Source organism: Corvus brachyrhynchos, unplaced genomic scaffold (assembly GCF_000691975.1).
Source record: "Corvus brachyrhynchos isolate BGI_N302 unplaced genomic scaffold, ASM69197v1 scaffold175, whole genome shotgun sequence".
NCBI classification, from domain to species: domain Eukaryota; kingdom Metazoa; phylum Chordata; class Aves; order Passeriformes; family Corvidae; genus Corvus; species Corvus brachyrhynchos.
This window is the reverse complement of record NW_008238448.1, coordinates 1,705,876-1,727,185: the sequence shown is the minus strand read 5'-3', so window position 1 is coordinate 1,727,185 and position 21,310 is coordinate 1,705,876. Positions and strand designations below refer to the sequence as shown.

General features: G+C 38.9%; 1 protein-coding gene across 1 annotated transcript in view; it reads left to right on the top strand.

The window, feature by feature from the left end:
• The window catches only part of PPA2 (pyrophosphatase (inorganic) 2), a 32,768-nt gene extending 12,359 nt beyond the window's left edge, over positions 1-20,409 (top strand). Inside the window, exons 4-11 of the mRNA XM_017736812.1 lie at positions 47-166; positions 2,488-2,574; positions 3,922-4,048; positions 11,598-11,725; positions 13,513-13,598; positions 14,603-14,672; positions 19,146-19,185; positions 20,223-20,409. Coding sequence (XP_017592301.1) covers positions 47-166; positions 2,488-2,574; positions 3,922-4,048; positions 11,598-11,725; positions 13,513-13,598; positions 14,603-14,672; positions 19,146-19,185; positions 20,223-20,251 — 687 coding nt within the window. The 3' untranslated portion in view covers positions 20,252-20,409. The remainder of the gene's footprint in view (positions 1-46; positions 167-2,487; positions 2,575-3,921; positions 4,049-11,597; positions 11,726-13,512; positions 13,599-14,602; positions 14,673-19,145; positions 19,186-20,222) is intronic.
• Positions 20,410-21,310: the final 901 nt, after the last annotated feature.

Genomic DNA, 21,310 nt, shown 5'->3' with positions numbered 1-21,310 from the left:
TCTTTCCCTCTCCCCACCCCCACGCCCTTTTTCACGATCTGCTTAGATTGCCACTGAGGAGCCGTTGAATCCCATTAAACATGATGTAAAGAAAGGCAAGCTTCGATATGTGGCAAATCTCTTTCCTCACAAGGGTTATATATGGAATTATGGTGCCCTCCCACAGGTAACATTTTTGTTATAATGGTGAAAGTTTTCTGTCTTCTGTGTAAATTGCCTTGTAAATCTTGGATACTGCCTGAATGCAAATCAACTGCAAGAGGGGTGATTCTCTTTGATAGGTTTGTAAATTAGGATCTTTTTTTATGTTGAACTTTATTGTGTCCATAAATTTTGATCAGAATTTTGGTGTGGGAGTAAATATGTGCTGTGTTTTCAGGAAGGAGTTAAATGATCAAGAAATCTCAAATCTTTAGTCTGTGTCTCTGTACTGTAGTGACAGAATTAAACTGTCATGGTCTGCCATTCAAGAATACTTTGTCAAGTAGACCTTTTCTACTTAAACAAGGCATTTATTTAAAAACTCATTTAGGATTTTCATGTACTGCAGCATAAATTTTAATTGGGATTTCTTAATATCTTTAACAAAGAGGAACACAAGGGTTGTTCTTTTTTAGATTAAACCTCAGCTGCCTGACTTAACTTTTCTCTGAACTGTGAGACTTTACTGATCATGATGCATTCAAAACTTTGAGCCTTGACAAACCCAACCAATGGCTGAAATTTTGAGCATAATGAAAAGTTTTAAGCGTTCTGTGAAAAACACATACTTAAATTAGTACTGAAGAACATGATGGAGCTTGAAAAGTGTAATTTATTTTCTTTACACTTAACTGTATAAGCAGTGAAAGTTGAATCCTGAAAATCTGCTTACGTGTTTGATCCCTGGAGAGGAGATACTAGGCAGGTGCTGGAATACAGCAATGAAGTTCTTGTCTAGTCAATAGACAATGTTTCCAAGTAGGTATAGTTGGAAACCAGCAATTCCATTTAATGTTTTGAAATTTGTATGTTCCTTAGTGTAAAGCCAGAATTATTTGAAAATGTAAATATTTTCCTGCATAAAGTGCTTTATTTTGGACTTAGAGTACTTTCCTCAGGAGAAATGTTCAGCATCCCTTGTTACCTGGTGAGCTAGGGAGGGCTTGAACATAAGTGTCATTTTTATTTTTTACTGTATTAGATTATTTGCTATCGTAGCAGAAGTCGCTGTACTGTCCAGAGAACAATACTATTCCTTCCTTCTGACCTAGAGGTGAAGAGGTGTGACTGGGCAGAAGAGTAGTACTGGTGTAATGCAGCCCTAAATGAAGAGCACTTTGGAAGGATGAGAGGACGCAGTCTTAAGCTGTGCCAGGGGAAGTTCAGGCTAGACATTAAAAATTTTTTTTACAGAAAAAGTGGTTGGACACTGGAGTGGATTGCCCAGGGAGGTGGTGGAGTCACCATCCCTGGAGGTGTTTAAGGAAAGACTGGAAGTGGCACTCAGTGCCATGATTTAGTTGATAAGGTGGTGTTAGGTCATAGGTTGGGCTTGATGATCTCCAAGGTCTTTTCCAACCTAGTTGATTCTGTGAAGAATACTGGAAAAAGAAATATTAAGTTTCAATTCTCTCTTGATTCCACTTCATCAGTTTTTTGATAATGATTCTGCTTTGCCTTCCAGTATCAGTGAAGTTCTCAAGAGCAAGTTTGAGGTGGAGTAATGATCATGGACAGCAGTATAGCTCCTTGGAAAAAAAAGTTTTCTAGAATCTTTTCAACAATACTTGATGGACTCAAAATTCTTAACAGAAAAGCTTCTCAGCTGTAAAACGAGTTACTCATTACTTGCCAGTAAAAGTAAAAACAAGTATTTGTCTAGTAATTAGGTTAGTATAACTTGGCTAGGATTCCTTGCTTGTGCAGTGCTCAGAGCAGGGGTTTAAACTTGCCTCTTTAGTCTTAAACTCTAAACTGTCCTTTGGAATGTACATGTCTCAAAATACTGAATGAAGAAATACTTCATACCTAAAGCTAAAATCTTTAAATAGCTTATTGGGTGCTGACAAATCTATGTGTAGGAGTGTGGTTAGCTCAAAGCTTAGATGTTTTAGAAAACAACTTATGTTAATATCACGGTATTTAACAAGTATAATAAAAATGTAGTTGTAAGATGTCTTAGCTTGATTCCACTATCACTAGTAACTAGAAAAATCATATTCAGGGTCCTCTGAGGCCTTAATCACTGCAGTTGGGTAAAGTGTACCTGTTGAGTCATTGATGCAGGAAAAATACTTCCTCAGTAATCCTCATGTCACTTGTCCTGGGTGTGAGTTACTCAGTGTCAGTCCACTGGCTGTTTATTTTTTCTCCTTCCATTGAGCAAGCCTGTTCTCGGAAAGCTGATGTTTTTATTGTTGTTTTTACTAATCTTTGTAATTTAGTGGTAAGACGAGTTGTAATTTCAGTTCAGCTGGTAACTGATAGTTCTCTTTCCTTCGGCAGACCTGGGAAGATCCAAGCCATACAGATAAGGTTACAGGATGTTGTGGGGATAATGATCCTATTGACGTTTGTGAAATAGGTTCAAAGGTTTGTATTTATTTAATTTAATTAAATAAAATTTAAATTAATTAATTAAATTTAATTTATCAAGGTTAACATAATAATTTGCTAGTAACTTTTGGAAGAGAAGGTCAGATGGAAATCAAAAAATGTGTTAATAGTGTTAGGGACTGACAGAAGTACCAATAGAGGATCTAAGGAGAGAATAGGTAAGGAAATGGTGGATTTTTAAAAAGGAGGAGAAAAGTAGAATTTGGTAAAGTCTTTGTACTGGTTAAAAGGGAAAATAAAAGAACAGCATCCTGAAGTTCTGTGGGTGGACAGTAAGTTTTGGGTGAAGGAGGCGAGGGTTAAGATTTTTGGGGAAGGAAAAGATTTATTTCCTTTTTCCCTGTTAGCAGTATTGGAGCTAGGAATAGGTTGCTGAAAGATGAGGAGATAAGACAGCATCATGCACATTAAAATTACAAAGACCCACAAAGGAGGTAAGTTTGAGTTTATTCATGAGTACAAACAGAAGTAGATCCTCTTTTCTAGAGAAGACAGGAACCTGCTGCAGTGATGCAGAGTTATGAGCCATGGAGTGGATGGATGAAAAAGAGGTGCAGCAAACACCATTAGTAGGTATAAAGGAAGGGTCTAGCTCATGGAAAGAAAATTCTGCATATCTAGAGGCAGCAAAGAATGGAGTGATACTGTGTATCAAAAATGGGGTTATGAAATGGGTGAGTTTGAAAGAGGGATCTCATAGGATATTTAGGTAAGGGGAAATTTAACTGGTGACTTCAGTAAAAGTGACTTTATTTGGGGTAAGAAACTTAAAGATGAATTTCAAGGGATCCAGAAAGAGTTAAAAAGGCAATATTATCTGGTAGGGAGAAGGTTCCTAAGAAAATGCAAAAATTGTTGTGATGGTATTTCTGGGGGAGTGCTGTGTATTTATATTGGGATTTATATTCCTTCCTCTGTGGAGTCCAGAGGAAGGAATAGCAGGAGAGAAATTAGGACCATGAGTTGAAAAAGTAGAGAGTCAAGGGACAGGAAGAAGTTTAAAAATGAGTAAGAGACACTTCTGACTTGGAGCGTGAGGGGAAGACCAAGAAAGTGTGAGGGAACTGGGGTAAAAGGGAAGGAAGACATTTTTAGCTACTTGTCTAGTTAAATAAATGCTGGCTGGAGAGCTGAGGCTTGGAGAATAGTAATGGTGGGAGAAAGGCTAGGAATACTAAATAGGTGTATACTGGGTTTGCAGATCTATCTTGCAATTCTGTTATAGGCTGCTGGCCAAAAATGTAAAAGTATTTTTTTTGTAAGGTAAAAGAGAAATTCTGTGTGTTGTTTTCCAAATCTTTGTGGCGTTATGTTCTGTTTCAGATTCGTTCTTCTGGTGAGATTGTTCAGGTGAAGGTCTTGGGTGTTTTAGGTCTTGTTGATGAAGGAGAGACAGATTGGAAGATAATTGCCATCAGTGCAGATGACCCAGAAGCTCAGAAAATCCATGGCAAGTATTTTTGTCTTTCTTAATGCAGTTATGTCAGAAACTTGCACAGCAGAATGGTACCTGAGTTTAGGCCACCCAGGATAAGAAGAGGCAGACAGTGGAAAGGCGAGACTTTTCTTTTTTTGTTGTTGTTTAAGTCAGGTGCTTCCTTCAAGGGGGGCATATGTGCTTTCACACTAAACTTTTAAAGTGGTTTGCTTGGATTTTCAAGAGGACGTCATGCAGAAATTCTTTTGACTTCTGAAGCACAACTGCCTTAGAAAGTGACCTCCAAAAAAGTGACAGGCTTATCTCCTGTGTAATAGTGCCTATTTACCCACTTACATTATGTATTACACTACTGTTTTCCTTGTTGAAAGTGTTTGTTCCTTTTATATTTGCAGGCATTGTGTTTCATCCTGAAAAGGCATTTCCAATGTCTTTCCACTTTTAAGAGGATTGCTTCCAAAGTTTGTTGCTTAGTATGAGCAATCAGGTTTCACCTTTTAGCTTGAAAATTTGCAAAGTAAACTGCTAATGCAGCTCACCCTAATCAGCCTTGATGATGACTAGCTGTGCAGGGGGAAATATCCTGCTCAGACTTGTCCTCCCTGTGATCATTCTTCTGGTATCCAAATGAAGCTCGAATACTAAAGTGTGTCCATGCAAGTAACACGAGGTGTAACTTTGATTGCAGATGTGTTAAAACTGCAGGAAGTTAAGTTTTTACAGCACAGGTAAAGTGCAGGTTTTCTCTGGATAAATGGAAGTTTGCTTCCTCAAATGGAATATTACTGGGAATCATGAGAATTAAGTGAGGAGGTTTGTCTAAAAGTGATTGTTAGGAGACCAAAAACCATATATACCATCAGGTACGTACAATGAGAGCCTGCTCTTTGTTTGTAGGGAGCACCAAGGTGTGGAATGGCCTTTCTGTAGGAATAGAACAATCCAGTAGCTTTTTAAGGAATTGTGTTCCTCAGCTATTGAGGTTTTTTCATGGTTTCTGAATGTAAAGTATGTCACTGGACTAGCCCTTCATTCTCAGTTTTCTTGCAGGTTGCTTTCACATGGAGAATACTTGACTTGTGGGGAAAGAAGGGGAAAAGAAGAGATGAGGAAAAGGAAACTCTTGGGTTGATGCTGATTAAAATCATTGGGCAGATGAATTACTACATAGTGTTTATGACTCTTTAACTACTTTGACAGTTAGAGATTAAGAAGGTCAGCTTAAGGAAAGAGTAAGTAATAGCTTGCTGTTAATGTCAGTATCAATTTAAACTACTCTGTAATGTGCAGCAAAATGCAATATAAGTGTCAGTACTTAAAAGTGATTAGCACTTCATTTCTAGACACTGTTCTGCTTAAAGACTTACCTTTTCTCCCTAGCAATTTCTGAGAGAATGTGGTCAGAAAAGTGGATAAAAGAATTCAGAAAGAGTCTACTAAGTAGGGGCAAAACTGTGGCAGTTTATTCCAGTATTATTTATTATTTATTATTATATTGGGTTAACTGTCTGTGTTTGAAAGCTCTCTCTGGTGTTTTGGTTGGTTTGGTTGGGTTTTTTCTCCCAGGTAATGACTGATTTATTTCAACTCTATTACAGCTTTAGTTTATTTGGGAGGGGAGGAGTAAGACCTTTAGTCTTTAAAAAAAAAATAAAAAGAAAAAGAAGTGGGAGGAATGGGCAAACCATTGCATGTAGTTGATTCCTGTGTGCATTTCTTATCAGGAATATGTACAAAACTTCAAGAAGAGAACTATCCTGAGATACAGAGAAGTGTAGAAACATTTATCCAGTGTAATATGATTTCCCTTTGGGATTGGAGTTGCAGCCCAAGATTTACAAAAGAAAGGAAAGGGGGAGAAAAAAAGCCCCCATCTGCTTTCAGAAAACATGACTGGCTTGCAGTGTTTAACAGCAATCATTCTTCAGTCTGAAAACAAACAAATCTGTTGGAGCAGGCAGTACAATATGTCCTTTTATACTTGTTTTTCCCCCTTCCCAAAGTTGTTAATTATTTCAGCATAAAGGGATGGCAGCTACAGATAAAACCGGTCTCTCCCTCAGTAATTGATGTGCTGCTGTGTTACGGAGGTGGCCTCCTGGGGAAGATGAGGCTAAGTGCTGCTTTCTAATCCTGTCCAGTCACTTCTGTATCATTTGTTAAACATTTCCAACTGGACTGAGAATCATCACATTTGCTTTCAACTTAGTATGCGCAGAGCCCCCAGTGAACATTTGGAAAAGATAATTCTGAGACACCAGAGTGGTGATTACTTGCAAACCCCATCCTGAGCCCACACCATGTGTTAACTCGTCTTGCTCTTTAAGCACACCCCAGGTACCTGGGATATTCTTCTTCCGGGATCATGATCGTTCTCATAAGTACAATTGATTTTTCTGAGACTTCACAGAAGTCAGAACTGAGAAGTCACAACTTCTGAGTCCTTCTCATTGTTTATTCATAGCACTCCACTGGACTGTGTCATGCAGGCATTTATTGATAATACTGGCTTAAATTGGAAACCCTGCCTAGAACTCTCTCTTTCGCACAGAGCAGTGAGAAACTCTTGTTTACAGTGACAGTATCCAGGAATGATGAGCAATGCTTAGCACCTGTTTAAGTGGGAACTGTGTCATCAGTAGGAGTAGCAGGGACTTAGCATCTTCTTGGACTGGCTTTGTAAGGTAACTTGTTTGAAATAATAGCACTTAATTCTGGTGGGCTCGGGGACAGTCTCTCACCAAATACAAGCTGTATGTCAGATGCAGATACCTGTGTGAGAAAGTTTCTTTTAGACTACAGCTGGATGTCTTCAGACTTACCTATTTCAATAAGATCTGTCTTTGTGGCTGTTGTGTTTCTGCTCAGGCAGTTGCTAGGCAGATGGCTATTAGTGGACCAGCAGAGCAACTTCAGACCAAGCAACTCTGAGAAAGGACCTAAAAGCTCCTTGCAGACTGAAACACTAAATCTTGGTGGTGTAATAGGCCTGGTTGCTTTCTTTATTGTTGCTTTTTTTTTTTGTAAAATAGGCAGGAGGAGAAGTAAATTCTTGGAGTAGAAAGGTTGCTTGTCTGCTTATCTCATAGATGGGATTGAATTTGATATATTGGAGTTCACTTGTATATCTGATGTGCTTTACTAGTTTCAGGTCAGAAAGAATGAGTGACACTTTTGTGCTGTGATTTGATCTAAATGTATGTGGCATCGTCATATTGGACAAGAGGTTTTAAAAATCACTGACAGTTGAAGCAGGAATTGTGTTTGAAGCAGCTTATGAAGTCTGACTTTCAAAAGGTCATCTTGCCCTCCTTCAGCAAATTGGACTAATCGTATATGCTGGATGGCATTTTGGAGGTGATTTACTGGCCTGGAATCTTAGCAGCCATTTTTGCTGCCATTGCTCACTGGAAAGATGCCAGGATATTCAACAGCAGTTGGTGATGTCTGCTGGCTTTATTGTGCTGCCATTTGCTGGCACTGGTGCAGTTAACTGCGCTGTGTTGCCATGCTGCTTTTACAATACGCATCTCAAGATAGGGTTAAGTGATCAAACCCTAAATGGCAAAACTAAGGCATATTTGATATTTTCTACCATATATTTTTACAGACCTTTGCATGTGAGTGTGTTTATTCACAGAGAAGCAGCAGAGACCCAGAAGACCTTTGTTGTGGATTTGTGTAAGCGCTCAGTATAAAGAAATTAATTAGCTGTACCAAGGCTCCCCTCCTACCCCCTGCACATAATACACCAAATGCCTTTATATGGAGTGTAGCTGCCGCTTCCTGTAAATGTTTATAAGATGTTATTAAAAACATATGTCCTCTCTTCCCACAGACCTTGTTTAGAAAGCTTGCTGCAAACATCTTGTTTTAGCTTTGCTTGCAAGAAGCAGCATCTGTTGTACTAAAAATGGTAGTTTTGTACAAATGCTTTTGTTGCTCTGTTCTGTAAAGCCAGCTAGAATTGGGATCTGCATTCACATTGGCTCACTCCCTTGACAGAGAGCTAGCAGCACTTCTTGATGCCAGCCTCTGGAGATTTTCCTTATGGACACTGAACTGCAATGCTTAATGTGATCTGCTGTCTCTTCTTAACCCTGGGTGCTTAACTTTGGTGTCCAGAAAAATGAGACCTATGGTTGTACACAGGCAGTATAGAGAAATTCCCACATAGAGCCCCGTGGGTATGTGCTGATAATGTACCTGCGGGAGCCTGACCTTCTGCTCTGCCACTTGGGGCAGGGCTTGCTGGCAGAGATGAAACTGCTTTGGGCCATGTACGTGCTTGCTGCTCCCAAACCTGCCGCTTTCGACATCAGTGTGAGTACATAGCACTAAGGGAAGATAAACAGTCAAGGTCAGAAAAAAGTGTCTTAACAGTGTTGCAGGAAAGACATCTAAGTTGTTTGCTTTTTTAAAAATCATCATAATTTGTAGCTGTCTTCTATAGATACTAGTGTAGTAAATGATTGTACTGCTTATTGTGATCTTTTCTTTTACTTTCTTTGCTTGATTTCTCTTTTCTGAGTGTGGTTTTTCTCCTTTCCCCCCGATATCCCAAAGAGGCTGTTTAGATTTCAGTGGAAGACAAACTGTCTTTCGAGTTTTTCTATGGTGACTTTCAGTGAACTGGGGAGGTGGCTGTTGAGTGATGCAAGAGCTTCTGTTTTCCTTGTATTTTGTATTATGTGCTGACTTGACAGCAACAGCATTGATACTTTTTGGGGGTTTGTTTTGTTGCATTGTTGCACTTTCTTAATCTGCTTACCACCAACTTCCATTATAATACAGATGTTCTAGAGTCTTTTTTTTTTAATTCAAGCTTTCGAATTTAATTTGATGTTCAGTAGCTTTCCTTTATAGTAAAGAATAGCGAAGCATAGGGATGAAGGAGAATAACTTGCAAGGAACCCAGGAAATAAAAGCAACCAATGCCCCACTTCTTAAGTCCTCAAAACCAGAATATACGGCATCCATATAATGCTGTAGTCTGATTGTGTTTAGTAATTTTACTTAGGCAAGGTATTTTCCAGTAGAGAGAGTGTGAAATTCAGGGAGATGATTCTATCCATGAAGATAGAGTCTCCATCATAAGGAGATAATGGAAGTCTGTCCCAAAGCCTATCCTAATATTTGAGTCCTTTTAAATAAGTATAAATAAAACCTGTAAGTAAGGGACAACAGATGGAGGAGTACCATGTGCCAGTTAGTAGACTGTAAAGCACTTGATGAACAGTTTTTATGGGAGCAGAAGGCAAATAACCAAGTAGGGGGAATGGAGAAGCAGAGTTAGGAGAGGCGTTTGGAACCAGAAAAAGGAGCAGCAGTGTGAGAAAGTATGCTTGAATTTAAGTAGTGTCTGGAGATGGAGGTCTGGAGTTTGTCCACTGCTGGGAGCCGAGGAAACTGCTGCAGCAGCCTGGTTTGTTTTACAGACTTGAGGTGATACTGTCTCTTCAACAAGTGTTAGATATTGTGAACTCAAACCTCACAAGAGGAGGAGATGACATGGGCTCAAGTTGGAGGAGGAATGTTCTCTTGCTTGGAGAGAACAGGATGATACATTGGAGTCCTGAAGCTAATTTGAAGTGGAGCTGCAGTTTTATTAGTGCCCAAATGAAACATTCTGCCTCCAACCAAGATCCCACCCTTTTCTAAATCATTCCTTCTTGGTTGGTCTCGCCCACCCACCCTAGTGAAAAGCTTCTTGTGCTCTTAAATATGTATTCCAACTAGAAGACCTGCCTCTAGCACAGCCTTATGTGGCCTTGCTTTTTTCTGGGATTCTGCCAGTGAAACTCCCTGATCTCCTACAGACAGATGGCCAGCAGCCAAGTTCAAAATGTGTTTTACTCTGAGTCCATAAACACGTAGCCCAGTTAAGTGTGTGCAAAAGCAAAAATGTACATAAGGTTCTTCAAGGTTTTATATTTTATTCTTTGGGTAGTGGTAATAGAGTGGAATTTGGGAGTGGCATCTATGACATGCCTGTTAACACTCAGAATGTCTTCTCACATAGGTCTGGCCTCCCAGTTCAGTCTACATGTCATCTCTCTTGGTGGTCTGCTGAGAACTGAATGGTCTGTAGCACAAGACCTTTTCTCTTCTTTTGCTGTTCTCTTCAGAAATACTTTAATGTACTTGTTCAGGTTCACAATGAAATTTTAAGAAGACATTTAGGCACTTAAAGGTGGGAAGCACATGACTAGGTATCAATTCCATGGACTAAGCAACTGATTTTATAGGACTGGATAGACAGAAGAGTATCTTAGCAGAAATCACTGCCAACCAGATGCCATTAAGTGATGCATATCTGTGGGAGAAGATAATGAAGTAACCAAGCAATATTGAGAGAGCAAGAAGGAATAAGGAAGGGAGACATGAGTGAGTGACTTGCAAAACACTAGAGGAGAGCAGCACCATGGAAGGTGGCCTGAGCAGAGTGAGGTTATGAAGTAGTTGGTAGACTACAGCAGTAAAAAGTCAGCTCCCGTTTCCATCAGAAGTGACTGTGGAAAGGAAACAGAAGATTACACCAGTTACAAATTATGTGGCTTCCGGGAAGGACAATATCCTTTATTGTATCAAAATAAGTACAAAAGTGTTGAAAGCTTTTCCATGTGAACATGTTGCCAGAGAGTTAATTTGTCAAGGGGTTGATGGGACCACGCTGTTGCAAGTGACAGAAGTGGTGGTGGTCTCAAAGGACAGCCCGTTAAAATTTGATATGCCCAGCAGGAAAGGGTGTAAGATCCCAAACTGCATTGTTAATATGGCAGGATAGTCTTCAAGCAGAATGATTGTGATGTTTCATCTCTCTGTACACACCATGGCAGTGTTCATCTCTGCCTCACAAGGGTGTCCCATAAATGGCATACATTCCTCTTTGTGTCTTGTCACATCTTTCTACATTGGGATTATAGAGGTAGAGGTAGAATTGTTTATGACTGTGAATATGCAGATACCACAAGGTTATCAGTAAAGTTAACGTTTAGAGATCCTGGCATGTGTCTGTCTTGTTTTGCAGGGGATGAATTTGGAACTATGTGAGCAAAAGGATGCCTTTTAATATAAGGTTGACAAGTCAAGCCTGTATTTTGTTTAGAGGTGCTGGTTTAAAGATCCATGTGTTGAAATTGTTTTTATAGCTATTCTTTTCATTATCAAAAAATGCTTGTAGCCCCTGCAGTTGCTGGAGGGAAAAAATGCCTCAGTGAATAACCTAGGTATTGCAAGAGGTACCTACTGAGATAAATATGGAATTTTGTTCTCCTGTCACAAATATGGTCCTTTGATTCATTGTACCTTTGGGTCTTAATTAATGAAGGGCAGGAGATGACTGGTTCACCTGCTTAGTGTGGTTCTGAAACCATGAAACCATAAGGTGCAAACTATGGGCAGCTAATGTAATAAAGTTTACTAATGACTTTGAAAGTACTCAGTGAAATCAAATTGCTGCAGATCCTTTAGGAAACTTTAAAAAATTAATGTTATGAAACCTGTGAGTAAAACTGATCAGTCCTTATTTATTTATTTTTAAAATCTTTTTAACCTGCAGATATCGATGATCTCAAGAAGCACAAACCAGGTTATCTTGAGGCTACACTTGACTGGTTTCAGTTATACAAAATCCCTGATGGTAAACCGGAAAATCACTTTGCTTTTGATGGAGAATTTAAAGACAAGGTGAAGATAATGCAAAATTAAAAATGCATCATTCTATCACGTGGCCTCTATAATACATCCTAGAATTTTTGGAATGTTAAAGGAGGAGGTTTAACAAAAAGAATTTTGATAGGAGAGACTTTTGCATACAATTTATTAGGCTAGGATTAAATAATGTTTGCTGCCTTCCATTTTATTCAGGGAAAATGCATAGGTCATTAAAGAAAGCTTGCAAAAAAAACCATTTAGCCCTAATCCTGATGAGATTTGCACATGCATCTGTGTGTGTGTAGGTGTTTTTCAAAGCATTTTCATTCTCCATGTCAGAATAATGAACAGTTTGTGTTTTCAGGTGTTCTTTCAGTCCTATTGGTAAATTTTTCTGACTTTTTTTTTAAGGGTATGCAGTTTAAGACAATGGGTTGCAGGTTTTTTCATTTTTGGTATTTGCTCAAGGTACACGTTTTTCTGGTAATTCTGTGTAAAAACATTTGAAGCGTTTGGCTTGAAGGCTGAAAAATTATTTTCCCTTTTTTTTTTTTTAGAAAAAAACTAATGTCTTTTAAACTACAGTAAAAATGGCCAGTGTTTGAAAGGAGATTGGACCAGGGAATAGATCTCGTTGAAGGAAATACCTGGATTTTCCAGAGAAATTGGATGTGATTTGAGTAAAATTGCTTTGCAACCTGTGTATTGCACACTCTGTGTAGATTATTCTTGGCAGAGAACCACAAGTTGCTCATGAATGATGTCCATGTGTCAGCCAGTTCTGCCTTGCAGGGTGCTATCAAAGTTACATAATGCCTTCTAACCAGCACAGGCAACTTTACATGTTTTGTCTGGTTAAAGAAATGCCCTGAGTCCCCTCTGCACTAAAACTGTCTCTTAAATCAATCAGATGTGGAGTTGTAAGGTTTGATAACCTGATCTCTCCCCTGTTCTCCCAGGAACTGCTCTTAGAGGTTTTCCTGCTCTGTAGAGTTACAGTAGAGCTGCGTATCCCTCTCAGGCCATTGGAGTTCAGCCTGGTGGCACTAAATGCCCTGAGATAGCTGGTTTGGAGCACTTAAATCATTCTCAAGCATTTCTAGAGACCCAGGATGTGGCGAGGCGGCTGTGGCTGTGCTCCAGCAGCTCTGGTGAAGTTCACAATGTTCCAGTGGCACTTTTCCAAGTCACTCCTTGTTAACAAATGTGAATGTTCAGTTGGCAGCTTTTTGCAAGTCTAGCAGTCATCATCTGGACACCGAGGGCTTATTTTACTTTTAATTTTTGGAAGCTTTCTCATCCCAACCCCACCCCAAATATTATTTTTATTTTAAAGAAGCAGAAACTGCTAAGCAGCTGACATGTTACATTCTTGCAAATGCTTAGGTATATGATTGGGCATTAATGAAGTAAATGCAAACTTTGCCACTAGAGGGGAAACCCTAACTCTGACCCTGACCTGCATCTGTAAGGGTGGAGTCATAGCTCACACACTTGATCCCATTTAGGGCCTGGTACAGTTTTCTATAGCGGTAGGGATCTCCTTAGCATCTAGTGCTGTTTTCATTTCTTTCATGTAGCACTCGTGTTTTCTGGCTGCAGACTGAGGGAAAGTCCTGAATGTGTTGCCAGTATATTTGACAAATAGTGAAGTTTGTTTCTTTTCATAAAAAGTGTGTAAATTTCTCCAGAAATTTAATGAGGCCTTAAAGGAGGTGCCTTAAAATATGTGAAATAGTATGTTTTAATAAACTAGTTCTATGGGTTTTTTTCTGTTTAATAACATTTTAATTTACAAAACTTTCCTTGTCATAAACTAGGATTTTGCTGTTGAAATTATTAAATCTACCCATGAACACTGGAAAGCTTTGCTTCATAAAAAAGTTGATGGAGGTACTATAAAGTGGTAAGTATCCAGCCACATCTCTTGCTCTTCATATTGTGCTAGTACTGGTGCTATTCAACATGTTGCAGCTGTCCATGAACTGCTTAGATTTTTTTTCAATTTGAGATGACAGGAATACTCATGGGTTTGATTGATAATTGATAATAGAGCATGATTGACTAATTGCACCCTGTATGATGATGATTTACTGGTAAGTGGTTCCAGAAATATATTGATTACATCGATGTGGCATTACTTCAGCATTTGGGAAATGACCCCAGTGTGTTTGTTCAGAATCATTTTGGGAGAATCTTGGTCCTCTTATCACTGTTCATTCTGTTGCTTTGGGGAGTTGAAGTTCGTGCAGTTTATTCTGTAGGACCTTAAAAACTCATGATCAAACTCATTTTCAGTGTGAAAGGATATAGATTCATAGGGAAACATTTCTGCAAAGGATGTGGTGCCAGAGTTTGTCTGGAAATACTACAGGTATCTGCTGCTTTATGTAGGAGCAGAATTTTGGCCTGTTTTTCCTTCTTATTAGATACTGCAGGTAGGTTGCTGAAGTAACATGCTGTTACTTCCACGATCTGCCACAGAATCTGGCTATCCTTCAAGGCACAAGAGATGGGGTATACCTCACATCATCTCTGCTAGCCATCTAGGTGTTCCTCAACTCCCTTGGGAAGTGCCAGTTTATTTCTGCTGACTTCTTGGGGGCATTTAGTTTCTTGACTGTGGTTCTATTCACTGTACCCAAGCTAGCAGCCAGAAGCACTGACTATGAGCACTGCTTGCATTAATACAGAATACACAGCCTAGACACCTCCTCAAGATCAAAGAAACAACACCCTTCCACACACCTGTTCCTTCCAGCATTACTTTGTGGTTTTGGCTTCCTTATTTCTTGCAGATACACATTTCTGAGCCCTATATGTGATGGTGTTTTTTTCCGTAAGTACTTAATTGTGTGTGGCTCTTTTCCACTGATGTTGATAAAGCATGTTTTTAATTTTATTTTTCAGCACAAATGTTCTGGTGAGTGGTAGCCCATTTTGTTGCAGTGATGAGGATGCCCGATCGATTGTGCAGTCAGTAAGGATATTTACTTTTTTTCCACCCCCTCTTTTTTTTAAATGATTAATTGGAAAAGATTATTCAGAGCTCCAAAACTGAAATAAAGCAGCTGAACCGAAATGGTCCTTAAGCAAAAATTTGAGTAAAAGGAGGAGCATAAAGGTTGTGAGGGAAATGTAAGCATTGTGATATAAACCTTTCATTGCAGTGGTCCATTTATGCTTTCTGGCAGATTCATTACTGTTCTGGTGGAGTTTTTTTTGTTTGTTTTTTTTTCTCCCTCTGCAATGCTATTTCTTCTGATCCTGAATAGCAAGATGGACCGCTGTTTTTGTATCTAGCCTGCTGTCTTCTCTGTCTCCCCTGTTGCCATGAGTTACCACCCAGTGTCAGAACTCATTGACTAGCTGACTGTAGTCCCTAATCACTAAACAGATCCTTTGTTTGTCTACTTGCATAATTAAATGCAATGCTGTAGGAGAGAGGGATGCTTATTTGAATGCTTCTTAAGGAATACCTGTCATATTCTGAAAATTAACAAAAATTTAAAACATGCAGCTTTCCTGTTCAGGCAAGAAAAATGTCCTGCATGTTTGATGCTTTCATGTGCAAATGTTAGTGGAGGAGAATTTTTTCCATTTTAAAATATGCTAGTTTGGATGCCAGAAATTAAGCAAGGTTACTGGAAATTACATGGAGAAAAGTGCCCCCAAGTATTACTTTCCCTTTTGTAACATACGCTGTGATTGAGCCTGTACTCGTGACCACATGAGTGCAGCAGGTGTTTTGCACATGTGCGTGGCTGCCAGGGCACCCAGTGTTTCGCCTCAACAGTCACAGGTAATGATGCAAGTTCAGGTGTCAAAGGACACGCCATCCACTGTCTGTGCAGTTAACATTCCAACAGCATTTCTAGTAAGAACGTGTTGTCCTGGATGCTGTTTTGTCACAAGCAAATAAGACTGTCAGTTGCAAAGAAATGTTGGTTTAAGTCATAAAGATGTGTCAGACCAAACTTTTTCCTATTCAGATACCTTGCTTTGAGCAGTTCTTTAAAACTACCTCTGTGGTTTTTGTGAATATTGATTAATGAAACTGTAAGTTTGAAATGAAAGAAAAACTCAGTTTGGAATTCAAATATGTTTTTAGACATGTCAGTCACAGCTATAAGCAAGTATTTACCTCCTCTGTACTTTCAAATTTACGATAACTTTAATGAGTCTTTAAATGCACCTAAAACTTCAAATCCAAGTGTATTTGAATGGTGACAAATGTGCTAAGGAGTATTTCCTTTTGCATTCTCTGCTCTTTGTACTTTGAGGCATACAGGGTAAATAATTACTAAATCAGCACTATGCCTTATTTTGTTTCTCAATAACAAATCTTTTTTTTCCCGTGGTTTTTGGGGAGGGGAGGAAGTTAGTAAAATCAGTTCATAAAATAGATACCTTGTATCAAACTAGTGCCTTTTTTATTATGAAAGCTTCCCTTCTAATCAAATAGTATCACTTCCTGTCTTTTTTTGTGCCTCACCTTCTTTTCTTTAAATGATAGTGTTTTTGTGAAGTTGTTTCCACATTCTCCTTTCCATCATTCTGTTTCAGTTCAGTCTAAGTATTTTAATTACGTCTTTGCAGGGTGCTGCCTCTTGGTGCTTTCCAGACAGGGAAAATATGCAATACTCTATTAAATACTGTTCATGCTGCATGCAATTGCCAATCTGCAAGCACGAAAAAAAGTAAAATGGCCTTGAAATAGGAACTGTGGACAGTTGAACTCTAAATATAAGCAGGGAAGTTGACTTACACATTTTAAGCAGGTATCTTTTTGTCTAGTACACTACACTGCATGCTTTGGTTGTCAGACATTCATCTCTTTCACACTGAAGTGTAACTACGTGAGTGTTGGCTGCAGAATTTTAATGGCTGTGGTGATTTCAAATGAAAGCTGCCTGTGTTTGCAGGGGGTTTTGTTTGGGTTTTTGTTGTTTTTTTTTAAATTTAAACTAAAAGCAGATACGTTTTCTTCTCATTTATATCCATCTATTAGCTCCTGGATAAAAACAAAATAACGAAAGCTGAAGCAGAGATCTTGTATGCAGTACAGTGAGAAACGTATTTCAGCTACTGCAAAATTTCTGAGATACTTCTGCAGTGAGAACTGGTTCCCTACAATTCTTTTTCCAGATTCTAGTTGCAGCACCTTTGAGCTGGTAATTTAATTACCTTAAATCAGATATATTGAGTTTTCAAAAAACAAAACAAGAAAACCCCAAAGAAGACACCAAAAAGGCAATACTCAGTTTTCATGGTGAGCAAGAGAACTGTAACAGAACCAAATGGAAAACATTCAAATCCTTACCAAATGCTTATCTAGTGTGTACTAATCAGAATTTCCTATAGATTTTGACTGGGTAGTTCCCAAGATAGTCCAGTTGATTTCAGAATTATTTGACCTTTTGTTACTTTACAGATGGGGAACTAGAACGGCTTGTCTGGGTTGGGGAATTTCCACTCCACTGAGTGAAGTTTCTAGATGGTTGGCATGTGTACTGTCATTTGTACTGGGGGCAAACTAAGAATGATTCCACAGCAGGTGAATTGCCATGACCAGTCAGTTCCAAAGAGATAGAAGAGAGTCTGTGCATATAATAAGAGTACATACGGAACTTTTGAACCAGCCAAAATTACACCAGACCCCTGCAACTACAAATCTCGTTGAATTTTAACACTACATGGTGAAAATCTCTCACGTTCTCTAGGCTCTGAAAGTTGTTTCATCTCTGTCTCAGCTCCAGTATATGTTGCACACAAACCCAGGAGGAATAGAGCTTTGTAGATGAATGTGTTAGTGCTAAGATACACTGTTTATTTCAGGCTTTTAAGTGTTGCCATCTGTAAAACTGACCAGTCAAGTCAAGCCAAGCCTTTGTTTAATATTAATCCTAAGAATTGCTTGCTCTGTGAAGAAGCTGCTGAGGACTTTGGAAGTTGGAAAATCTCCAAGACAATCTATATATAGTTAGTAGAGCAGTGTTTCTCAGACTCATCACATAATTCTCTCCTTATAATACTGGAAAGTGAACTAGGAAAGCTTTGCTAGATGATGTCTCTTTTGAGAAAAAGCAGAACAGTGTTTTACAGGGGAAAATATTTGACTTTTCCTGATAATTTAAAAAAATCTCCAACCAAATTTGAATCTGTATATTTACTAACGTGTTTTGAATAACTCAGATCTAAGCAGGAAAGTTGGTTGACTGCCTTTCTCCCTACATGCTTTCTGTGAGGACATTTCCATTTGGGATTTAGTAAAGGTAGAATTTTCTGTACAGTGGCCAGTCGTGAAACAAAAGGTTGGTGGGGTTGTTAGTCTGGAGTATATTTTTATTAATGAATTCATTTATTTGGTTTTTAAATGGTGTTCCAGATGAAAGTGTTGTGTAGTGAAGAGATTGCTGGTTCAGTGGGATGGGATTTTGATCTGGCCCTGGTAGGAAAATACTGAGTCCTTATCTCAAGCTTTTTGAGGAATTATCCCAGAAGTGGCAGGCATCTGCTTGTACATGGCGACCCCTGGTTCTCCCTGCCTTATGAAATAAAGCTTGGGTTTTGCTGGAAAGAGAAGGGATAGTCTGGTGATATGTGTTATGTTTGTCATACTGGTACCTCCTTTCAGACCAGTCACATAGCCCCCCTGTGCTGGTAATTACCCTGGGTAAATGGGGAAGAAGAATCCTGCTTCTCCCTTCCCTCCTCACAGGCTTTGTTCTGCTCTTCAGTGTTCAGGGCCTTGTGCGTGCTCAGATGCAGGCAGGCTGTGTCACATCAGTGCAGCTCAGCCCGAGTGCTGCTGTGCTAAGGAAGGACAGTGGAAAATGGTTGCCTCCTCATCGTGCGGCAGGGTGATTCCAGATACATTAAAAGCATCTTTAATTTTGCCTTTTAAGTTACAGGACAAGACAGGCTGTGCACTACTGTGATCGAATAGTGGCATATCCAGCTTTGAAATGCCAGACCTGAATTTTAAAACAAATGGTCACTTTCCAGAGGACTGAATTATTCTGTTGAAATGGAATTGTAAAAGAGTATCATCACACTTTTATTTTAAATTGTTTGCGTGTGTTTAATATAAATTGTGTGTGTATGTATTCACATGCATACCTGATAGTGAAATGTGTAGTAACTGTGCAGCAGTTAGTAAACAACAAATCCTGTTATTCTCAATCTGTCACTCATCGTTCATGTGCTTGCTTTGTCATTTATGAGCAACAAAGAAATTTGTACAGTGGGGGTGAGAATGGGGGTGAGAAAGCTGCAAGGTAGAATATTGCCCTGGGGGGACAACAGAAAGTTCTGGTTTTGTTAATATCTCTTGACTTGAGCATTAAAATGCCTTTGAGTTTGGGTGCTGTCTGTGAAACCTTAAGTAAATACTGATATATTGGTTTGGGGGGTTTTCCCTTTCTTTTTTTTTTTTTTTTTTCTTTTTTAGGCACCAGCATTTATGAATGGAGATTCTGTTTCCCCAGAAGGTATCTTTTTTCTTAGATGTCATGTGACTTCTCTTAATTGCTGACTTTAAAAATTGACATGAAAACTGTTTTGTTGAAAAAAGGCAGTTTCGTGTGTATGTAAATGATAGAAGTTACATCCTGTCGTATGGTATTGCCTGTCTTCTGTTAAATGGAACATGAACAGAAATTCATAGATGGTTTGTGGGAGAAGTTTACTTTCGAGTGAAAGTGTAGTCCACAAAAAAAGATAAGAAGACAAAATTTTTCTCTTACTGATTGTGCAAGGCAAATGCATCACATTTATCCTTTTTAAAGGAGATAGGTTGCTTTGCCTTAGGTTTTGTTATTCCTAACAGTAGCTAACTAACCAAATAAATAGCTCCTTTTCCTAAAACTGACATAACCATTACCTACTTTTCAAGTGTAAGTTCTAAAGACAAAATTTTATCTTTTCACTGTTACGACTATTTTTCATGTTAACAGAACATGTGTTTTTCTTTAAGAAATAAGAATGCATCCTACATTTTCAGTTTTAATTACTTTAAAAAAAGATTTTTCTACTGGCAAGAACTATAGAGAAGACATACGTGCTTTTTGAGATGGAGGGAATTACAGAAATACTAAGTTAAACTTAGTCATGAGCCGAGTTCCAAACTGTTTGAGAAGCAACATCTGTGTAGCCCATGTCATGGGAAAGCAAGTTGCATTCCATTTGCCTTTATATGGCATGCCAATAAATAGCATTTATTTTCCAAAGTATTAGATCTCAGACCTCTGACAGACAACTGAACATAATCTGCCTGATCCTTGATGTTTTCCAGGGATGGTCACAACAATGTTGTAATTTGTTGCAGGATTGTTTCAGCCAAACTGTTAAAATGAACAGATACGATTTTGAGGCCATGCTTTTCACAGGGTGGGGATAGAGCTGACACAGCAGTATTGTTATGGGAGGGAAGGTAGCTAGAAGGGCAGAATGTTGTTTTTTCAAGTGTTTGTGTATGGCTGGTTGTATAGAACTAATGTCACTCTTGTAATTTTTTTGTTTGTTTTAGTTGATTCCTGGTACTTTTTTCCCAAGTGATCATCAAGGTCTTCTGAAAGTGCATCATCAAATCTTAAAAGTCATCCCTTTTTTTGAAGACTGGCAAAAGCACTTGATTGTTGGATTCCTGTTGAAACAACCTTTCAACTTGTGTAAACCTTCTCTCATGTAAATAAACACTGCCATTACAAAATGAATGTTTCCTTTCTATGTCTGTGTAGGGTGGAGCAGAGGGAAGAGGAGGGGCTTGCTTGCTTGCTTGTTTCTGAATCTCAGAACTCCAGAACTGTGCTTATCGACTCATGAAGCATACCAAATGAGATGAGAGATAAGTTGTCTTCAACCCTGTTCTCCAGATTCTGGAATAATCAAGCCATTGGGTGCAGAGCAGATGGTGCTAATTTTTGTCTCAGGGCTTTTCTGGCCACCCTGACTGTAATCTGTTTCAAGTCAACGGTAATCTTTATGTATGAGGCTTAGGAGTTTACCACGTTCTTTGCTAGGTGACTGTTTCCCAAGTTGCATTCACTTTTGTGCCCAGTTGTCTCTGCAGGCTTCATAGAGTTAGGGACACAGCGTACTTGCTTTTAAAAAAATACAACATTCCTCCAAAGATTAATTCAACTAGGAAGGGCTAATGCCATAACAGTTGAAGTAAGGATGCACGTGTGCTCTCTGTTCTACATCCTGTTTTGATAACTTGGGTGTTTCATCACACAGGAAGGATTTTCCTTATGGAAAGCTTCCATTTATAGAATTGTGTATGCTTTTGACAGTTATTTGCTCAATGAGACAAGATTAATAAAATGTACAGAGCTGAGCTTTGTGCTTTCATGGTAAAAATACCTGCCATTTTTTCCTACTGCAGGATTATGTCTGGCCTATCTGTACCACAGTGTTCATTAAAGACAAAAAAGGCAGCTATGAAGTAGAAAGAGAGGAAATGATAATATAGACAGGCAGCTTTATCCAGCTTGTTACTGAGACCAAAGGTGAGCATTGTCTGCTTTGTACAATGACGGAAACAGAAGGTTAATGCTGCTGACACGGGGTGGAAATGGAAGACAAAGAACTGCAAAAGTTAGGCTGTGGTTTGCC